Here is a 9,598-nt window from a genome sequence, read left to right as displayed (position 1 = left end):
TTGATCTAAGCCGCCAGATATTCTCCGCAGTGGCGTAACCACAGGGGGACCAAGGAGAAAATATCCATCTGTGGAAAATCTTTTCCCACCACTTGAAGATGCCCTATTCACCCCATGTGCCTAAAAATCTCAAATTTCGCGCGCTTCGAGCGCATTTCTTCTTGAAGTAGGCCAATTTCCTAAAAAAATTGCACATTTTAGGGAGTTTCGATCAATTCCGACAAAATTAGAATTAAAAACACGAAATTATTTTTTAAGGTATTGTAGGGTTAGCCTTCTAAGTTATTTAAACACATAGGCCCCTAATAGTCCCAAACTCAAGAAAGAAAATTTAAGATAGATCGTTTTACCTAAAAGAAGGACCTCAATGTGTAATGATGGTAAAAGAATATATGTTTGTAATAAATAAAGCCATAATGAAAATGTTTATATTTAGTTTTAAAAAAAAACGTGTGTGGCCATATAACATAAGCCCTAAACTAAAAAAAAAAAATTGGCGCGCTTCGCATGCATCTTTGAGGATGAGAACTTGTGCTTGTCCTCCTTTGCCTTCTAAGGTAATTGAACACATAATAGCCCCAACTCAAATAGAAAGAACATTAAGATAGATCGTTTTAAAGAAGGGCCTCAATGTGTATTGATGGTGAAAGAATATATTTTTAATAAATAAAACCATGATTAAAATGCTTATATTTAGTTTCAAACATACGTGTGTGGCCTATATTATAAATAAGCCCTATGTCGTATTGTTTTCTATATGGGGAGGAGGGGGTGTGGGTATGATAAATTACTTACCGGAAAAATTATTACCTTTCCCCCACCCCTACCCCCGACCAAAGGCCCCTGTTACGCGCCTGCTTAGGGCCTATACTAAATCTTAAATAGCAGCTGCAAAATCAGTATCAGAAGGAAAGATTTTTTTCTTTTGATTAGTTGCATTGTATTTGTGATAACATATCGCAGTAAATAAGAAAAAAACATGTAGAAGAAGAGGTGCACGAACAATGAGGGAGGAATCCATATCCGGTTGTGGAGGGCCATATGATGTTGTGAGCAGTGGCGGACCCAGGAATTCGAAATAGAAAGGACTAGGGAGGGATTTTTACAGATGAAGGGTATAGACCTCTAAGTCCCGCTATAGTTGGGTCTGAGGTACAAAATTTTGTGAGTACAGCATCATCTACATGACCGGAAACGGCACTGTAGACTTGAACAGGCTCATAGCTTTCTTTTTTTCTCTATTAATAAAAAATAATAATTTAGGGGCCTGGGCCGGCTGGACCCCTTGAATCGGAATATGATAAGCCTGCTGTAATTTTAATCACAATTGAATGACGCGCATATTATTTCTCTAGATGCTTCAAGGATACTGACGAGTATGACGGATCGATGGTAAGCGTGACTACGTGCGACAACGCGACAGACATTGCATCGTGCTTCCGATTGGCTGACTGTGAATGCTGCCTCAGGGGATACCAACTAGCGTTACGATGCTACGGTGGTAAGTAGTAGTAGCATAATGTGCTACCGCGCGCGTTCCGTTCCTACTACGACTAACGCGGATATCCTACAAGTTCAAAACACTTAACCGGTATTTAAAAAGACCTGGGCATTCTCGTGGTCAGTGGCGGCTCTAGGATATATATTTTATGGGGGGGTGCTAAGCTGTGTGACAGGGGGACTTGGGCTGGTAGGCCCGAGCGGGGGGAATGTTTTGAGAGGGTGTTCCCCTCCCAAATGAGATTTTTTTTTTAAAGAATAGAAAACTCTGGATGGCCAGAAATGACACTCTCTGATTGCGACACAGACATGTGTTGGCTTGGCGCGGGCCTCCCTATTTTTATAAATTTTTAGTCCGAATGCCTGACAAGCTCTGTCCAATGGAGGGGAGGGGGGGCTTAACCTGTCCGGTGGAGGGGTGGGCCTTAATCCCCTCCATATTCAAGGGGCCCAGCTTAAGCCCCTGCTGCCCCCGCCCCCGCTGGCGCCGCCACTGCTCGTGGATAGGCGTTCTAATTAGGCTAATCATTAAACCAGAGTTATCTCCCTGATTAGACCGATACCGCTAAATTTTTCATTAGCTGTTTTGTCTGTTGTCACATTTATGTTCAGGACTTCACATTAAAAGCTTGCTTACAGTGGGGTACCTTTCTCACAATAAGTCATTTCCATTTCAACTTTATTGTAGCCCTATACCGTAAAACCTGGAATTAAAACCCTGGGGTTTTTTTTTTTTTTTTTTTTTTTTTTTTTTTTGCGAACTTTGGATGGGCTTTTTTGTTTTTAAATTTTGTGAATTACTACTATAAAACAATAAATAGGGCAACTGTAACATCAATCTGTATCCTTAAGTTTATTAACCGGCATTCCTAAACTATTGTATAAACCAAGCATCTTTTAAATATATTTTGTTTCTTTTAAATTCATGTACAGTAGGCCTGTAAGTACTGTACTATCTCGAAAGGAATCTCATGCTAATCTTGAAGAGAAGCCCATGGTTTATACAATAGCTTAGGTGTAATCTGTCTCTTATACACATCTAGATGTGTATAAGAGACAGCTATTACTGTTAAAGCCATTCCATTACTTTCGGCTTCACGACTCTCGAATTTATCACCACAATTTAAAGTCACAGATCAAAACATTAATTTTTATTTGGAGGCGCTACCATTATTATTTGCATGTCAAAATTTAATTAAGAGATAGGCAAGTGTAAATATTGTAGGCCTAAAACGTCCGACAAATGACGAAGAAGAAGTATAGGTCTCGTTAATGACGAATTTTGCAATATAACATTATCACCTGATCATCAGTAAGTTTAAATAATGCGAATACACACAATTAATAAGTCATTTCGTAGTCTGAACTGGACATTCCCATATTAAGTAAAGGTCAACTGACATAAACAAACATCATTCACATAGGTTTATGCCGATTCACCTTGGATACGGGCATGCGCAGTTCAGACTACAAAATGGCTTATTTAATTAACAGGTTTTTATTGACTTTTTAATCGGTGGTTGAATTGATTAAAAATCATCTAACATTACCTTATTTTGCGAATTAGCGCCCCTTAACTGGTCATCGACAACCCCCCCCCCCACACACACACTTCACCTTCGTTCCCCCATCAGTACCCCCATTTCAAGGCTTCTAGATACGCCACTGCGATCAATCAATCTCCGAACAACCAAACCAATTAACTACTTGACCGTGATTTTTTGCGGGGGAGGGGGTGGCGGCGACGGGGGCGCGAGTAACTTCTTTGGGGCCCCCGCGCACTCCTTGATACGCCACTGATTGATCGATATATTGTTTTATTGATTGATCAATTGATTGGTTTTGACAGATTGATTTTGATTAATTCTTTTATTGAATTATTTGATTGATTTATTATGATTGGTTGATTAATTTATTAATTGAATCTCCATTCTGGCCCATGTTTTGGAGCTGACACATACATGTAGCTAAAATCTGCGATTTCATGTTATATCACCATTGGTCTATGTGATCGAAACAGTAAAAAAAAGGACATTTCTCGAATAATTACAAAGACAAAGGTCCATTTATATTATATTTATTATTATTATTATTATTATTATTATTATTATTATTAAATATTATTATCATTATTATCATCATCAATAATATTGTCATCATCACAATCATAAATCATCATCATTATTATTACGCTATTAATATAATTGTTATTAAAACTCGGAAAAACAAAGGTCTAGCGCATAGAGACTTTATGCATTATGCGCTCAAATCCATGCTTATTATTATTAATGATAATATAACCATTATTAATATAATGGTTTTTATTATTATCATTATTTTATCTACTATAGGCCCCTAATTACTAATTATTTACCTCAAAGATTATTCAATTCACAGTCTACGTTATGGCAACATCAGTATACCTCGCGTAGCACCATTCACCTGGAACTGTCCTTCCTCTGGGTCTGGAACGTTAGAAAATTGCAGTCGTAAGGACCTCACAAGAAACAGGAATCCCCTTCTTCTGACTAAGAAATGCCAAATTCCGGGTATGTTCACTTCATCCACTATTCATCTTATGCAATATACCATTGTTTGTAGGCCTATCATCATTTATTTTTAACTATTTGATGCTTCGCCTGCCTCAGGTCTAAGCGTCAGTTGCGTTTGCGCGCGTCAACGCGGCTTCACCATATTGTGCGGTGTTTGTATTGGTAGTGAGTGTCTGTATGTATGTATGTGTGTGTGTGTGTGTGTCAGTGTTTGCTGACAGCATCATTACCATGATAAACTAGGAAGGCTTGTCAATTGTTATCCCACTACTGTATATTGAAAGATAGAGCTTCTCATTAATTAATATATATCGCTTGCTTGGCATGTATATAGGCCCTATATATCTAGGTTATAAAATTATTGTTGCTACACATAGACCATTCGGAAATACTTTAAGCCTATCAACATGTGATTATGATTTTATTTATTCAATCCAAACTTTGTAACAAACATGCCTACCACTTCCTAGAAATTTATTCAAGCCATTAAACTCAAATTTATTGTATTCAAATCTATTTTTAAACATTTTAGCTGATAAGCGGCTACCAAACTACTCTCTCTGCTACGACAATCCAGCAACAAGAGGCAAGTGGAATGGGTTATCATTGAATTACTACTAAGTGGTTGGAACCCTTATGCATCACACAAACGCCTGCATTGATGACGTTATGTACTTAGACTCATTATAATCTCATGAAATGGTTTGGGTGTGGGGCGAAGGTAGGGGTGGAGAGGGACGATTAAGTGAGGGGAACAGTCGCAAAACAACGTGATATGGGGTGGTTTTTAACTACTTGAACGTGATTTGTTTGCATCGGACATTTGCAATAGGTGGGGAAACGGGGTGGGGGGAGGCGGCGCTAGTATTTGGGGGAGGGGACAGATACGCCATAACAATGAACAATATTTGTTATAACGCTACAATAAGAATATATCTTTATTGTTTTTAGAAATTCATACTTCACAAAGTTCTGGTAAAAAATGTGAAATGCACTGTTCCAAACCAATACCCAGCACCGCATCTAGTACTGTATCCTTACAATCCAGAAGTCAAGGTTCGTAACCCTTTAGGCTACAGTAAGCCATTTCGGAGTTTAAACTGCGCATACCTGTGTCGAAGGTTAATTCACATAAAGATATAAAATCAAAGGTCGTATGGCCTATGTAATTTTATATTTTTATTCATTAATAGCCACTAAAATTGGTTGCAGTTTGTTTAATATACACCGTGAATATAAAAATGGTTTATACATGTTAATTTACACGATAGTAATCCATATGAATGTTTGTTGACTTTGCTGTCGTATGGCCTATGTTTATCTGATCTGAATTTAATATTTTTATTCATTAATAGCCATTAAAATTGGTTGCAGTTTGTTTAATATACACCGTGAATATAAAAATGGTTTATACATGCTAATTTACACGATAGTAAGCCATATGAATATGAATGTTTGTTGACCTTGCTGACTTGAGCTTTAACTCACGCGAGTTGATAGGATTACAAGGACTCCATGGTATATCACAACACTATAGGCCTAAAGTCATTCATCATTGGCAAGTAAACAAACATGTTGCTATAATAATGACGACAGTATTTTATATATTGCAAAACAGATTAGGACGCTTGCCCATTATTACCTTCGTCAAGGAGGTTTTGTTTCACTGCTGTCTGTCTATCTTTGTGTTTGTCTATTAGCAAGATTACGCAAAACCTAAAGAATGGATTATTATAAAATTTAGTGAATTGGTTACATAATAATCAAAGAAAGACACCATTCGATTTTCGGAAGAATATGTTAAATGTCAAGGTCACACAAAATTTATCGAGCATAAAATAAATATTGGAATCGGCCATCGTATTCAGGCAGCGAATACGAGGGCGATTCCATTATCTCATTAGGTGATGCTGCAGTTTCGCCCGTCATACACAGCCTGCGTATAATTATTGCTATCAGACACAGGGCGGAGGTATACGAACTCCATGGAGTGACTGCTCTAGCTGTATTATGAAATAGGTGTACACCAATTAAAATATGGAAATTTGTTTTTACAGGGCGAGGATCTGCGCAACAACAGCTGAAATATGCTTTGCCTATAGGAGGAGTCCTGATTGTTGTCGCAGCGGTTTTTGCGATTGCCTTGGTATGGAAAAGGAGGAATCGATTGCCTGTCACAATTGATTTCGAAGAGGATAACACTATGCTATAAATATCAGACTATTATTAGGCACTGGAGGGAAGAACTTTGTTAGAACGAGCAGCCTAAGATAAGGAGGGAAGAAGCTAATAAGCGGAGGAGGGACTAAGATGAACAGAGATAATATTGGGAGGGTGTTAAAAGAGGTTCTAATGGTTAGTGGCACAGATGGAGGGGAGTAGTACAATGTAAGATGGAGGAGGGGGCTAAGTTTGAGACGGAAAGAAATTTACAATAGAAACAATTTAATATTTTTATTCATTAATAGCCATTAAAATTGGTTGCAGTTTGTTTAATATACACCGTGAATATAAAAATGGTTTATACATGTTAATTTACACGATAGTAATCCATATGAATGTTTGTTGACTTTGCTGTCGTATGGCCTATGTTTATCTGATCTGAATTTAATATTTTTATTCATTAATAGCCATTAAAATTGGTTGCAGTTTGTTTAATATACACCGTGAATATAAAAATGGTTTATACATGTTAATTTACACGATAGTAATCCATATGAATGTTTGTTGACTTTGCTGTCGTATGGCCTATGTTTATCTGATCTGAATTTAATATTTTTATTCATTAATAGCCATTAAAATTGGTTGCAGTTTGTTTAATATACACCGTGAATATAAAAATGGTTTATACATGTTAATTTACACGATAGTAATCCATATGAATGTTTGTTGACTTTGCTGTCGTATGGCCTATGTTTATCTGATCTGAATTTAATATTTTTATTCATTAATAGCCATTAAAATTGGTTGCAGTTTGTTTAATATACACCGTGAATATAAAAATGGTTTATACATGTTAATTTACACGATAGTAATCCATATGAATGTTTGTTGACTTTGCTGTCGTATGGCCTATGTTTATCTGATCTGAATTTAATATTTTTATTCATTAATAGCCATTAAAATTGGTTGCAGTTTGTTTAATATACACCGTGAATATAAAAATGGTTTATACATGTTAATTTACACGATAGTAATCCATATGAATGTTTGTTGACTTTGCTGTCGTATGGCCTATGTTTATCTGATCTGAATTTAATATTTTTATTCATTAATAGCCATTAAAATTGGTTGCAGTTTGTTTAATATACACCGTGAATATAAAAATGGTTTATACATGCTAATTTACACGATAGTAAGCCATATGAATATGAATGTTTGTTGACCTTGCTGACTTGAGCTTTAACTCACGCGAGTTGATAGGATTACAAGGACTTCATGGTATATCACAACACTATAGGCCTAAAGTCATTCATCATTGGCAAGTAAACAAACATGTTGCTATAATAATGACGACAGTATTTTATATATTGCAAAACAGATTAGGACGCTTGCCCATTATTACCTTCGTCAAGGAGGTTTTGTTTCACTGCTGTCTGTCTATCTTTGTGTTTGTCTATTAGCAAGATTACGCAAAACCTAAAGAATGGATTATTATAAAATTTAGTGAATTGGTTACATAATAATCAAAGAAAGACACCATTCGATTTTCGGAAGAATATGTTAAATGTCAAGGTCACGCAAAATTTATCGAGCATAAAATAAATATTGGAATCGGCCATCGTATTCAGGCAGCGAATACGAGGGCGATTCCATTATCTCATTAGGTGATGCTGCAGTTTCGCCCGTCATACACAGCCTGCGTATAATTATTGCTATCAGACACAGGGCGGAGGTATACGAACTCCATGGAGTGACTGCTCTAGCTGTATTATGAAATAGGTGTACACCAATTAAAATATGGAAATTTGTTTTTACAGGGCGAGGATCTGCGCAACAACAGCTGAAATATGCTTTGCCTATAGGAGGAGTCCTGATTGTCGCAGCGGTTTTTGCGATTGCCTTGGTATGGAAAAGGAGTAATCGATCGCCTGTCACAATTGATTTCGAAGAGGATAACACTATGCTATAAATATCAGACTATTATTAGGCACTGGAGGGAAGAACTTTGTTAGAACGAGCAGCCTAAGATAAGGAGGGAAGAAGCTAATAAGCGGAGGAGGGACTAAGATGGACAGAGATAATATTGGGAGGGTGTTAAAAGAGGTTCTAATGGTTAGTGGCACAGATGGAGGGGAGTAGTACAATGTAAGATGGAGGAGGGGGCTAAGTTTGAGACGGAAAGAAATTTACAATAGAAACAGAAGAGACGGGAAGGGTTGAGTAGAATAGGCGCTAACTTGGAGAAAGAAGGAATTCAAATGGAGAGAAACATGTTTACGTAATTTACGCCAATAATACGTAGTACAGTTTAAAATTCACATTTAAAGGTTAATAAAAATGGATCCATAGTTTCTATAATATTTTTATAATACTTAATCAATATATTGCGGTATTGTACATATTTTCTATGAAACTAAGCATTACAATAATACAAACCATTAGGAATGATACCGGTAGATTCACATAAGTATAGTCTAAGTAAAATTACAACTGACTTCAATGAGACCACTTAGGCTAAGCCTAACATGGAGGTGGGGCATTCAAGTTGAAGGAATTGGACAATACAGGCAAAAAAGCATGAATAAAGATGAGCATACGAATCAGAAAGAAAGAGTTAAATTTACATGTTGAAATATCTATTAAGGGAGGGCTACTCCGGATCCTGTATTATGCAATGCTTATTTGATTTTTCGTTTACGATATTAGCAAAACATTATTTTAAGTTGAAAACTTCCTTAGATTAGTGGAAATTATTCAAGTTCTTATTACGCCCGAACAAACACCAACGAGAAGATGATCCTTAACTGAAAACAGACATTGAATTTTAAATGAAGTAAAACTTAACTTACTTACAAATAATTATTGTTACATCTTTATTTAAAAAAAATGAAGTAAAACTTACTTACTTACAAATAAGTATTGTAACATCTTTATTTAAAAAAAACAAAAACAAGAAACAAGACAAAATGTACTGACACAGATCCTGTGGTACTGAACTAATTCCTCCATGATTTAATCAGTACCATAGGATCTGTGTCGTGTCAATACATAGCTTCCGGAAGCTAGTACACTTAACCAAATAAACAATTAGTGAGTGAGTTGGTGCATGCAGACATAGAAAAAAGTTTCTACTAAGGTACCAAACTTGGATAGCAATAGCTATTTCAGATCCATCTATTAAACAAGAGAGAGTCCAGTACTAACTAATTATACATAACATTATTCTTTATAATATGAAAACGGTAGCACTTTATAGACTAGTTGAAATATTTATTGTCACAAGCTTTCGTGTACACAGTACACTTCTTCAGGTGAAGAAGTGTACTGTGTACACGAAAGCTTGTAACAATAAATATTTCAACTAGTCTATAAAGTGCTACCGT

General features: G+C 36.2%; 1 protein-coding gene across 1 annotated transcript; it reads left to right on the top strand.

The window, feature by feature from the left end:
• The first annotated feature begins 1,389 nt into the window (after positions 1-1,389).
• LOC117117417 lies at positions 1,390-6,362 on the top strand. Its single transcript, XM_033261732.1, has 7 exons — positions 1,390-1,501; positions 2,113-2,143; positions 2,753-2,812; positions 3,898-4,049; positions 4,585-4,638; positions 5,004-5,108; positions 6,110-6,362. Exons 1-7 carry the CDS (start codon positions 1,390-1,392, stop codon positions 6,262-6,264), a joined length of 669 nt encoding a protein of 222 aa, XP_033117623.1. The 3' UTR covers positions 6,265-6,362.
• Positions 6,363-9,598: the final 3,236 nt, after the last annotated feature.

The sequence above is a fragment of the Anneissia japonica genome, unplaced genomic scaffold (assembly GCF_011630105.1).
Source record: "Anneissia japonica isolate Jap-2015-1 unplaced genomic scaffold, ASM1163010v1 scaffold1509_len713820_cov188, whole genome shotgun sequence".
Taxonomy (NCBI): domain Eukaryota; kingdom Metazoa; phylum Echinodermata; class Crinoidea; order Comatulida; family Comatulidae; genus Anneissia; species Anneissia japonica.
This window is presented reverse-complemented; position numbering and strand designations above follow the sequence as displayed.

Coding starts and splice junctions, on each gene's coding strand:
- LOC117117417 (XM_033261732.1), top strand. CDS start 1,390: ATGGTAAGCGTGACTACGTGCGACAACGCGACAGACATTGCATCGTGC. Junction 2,813..3,897: donor ACATTATCACCTGATCATCA/GTAAGTTTAAAT, acceptor TTCAATTCACAG/TCTACGTTATGGCAACATCA. Junction 5,109..6,109: donor CTTACAATCCAGAAGTCAAG/GTTCGTAACCCT, acceptor TTGTTTTTACAG/GGCGAGGATCTGCGCAACAA.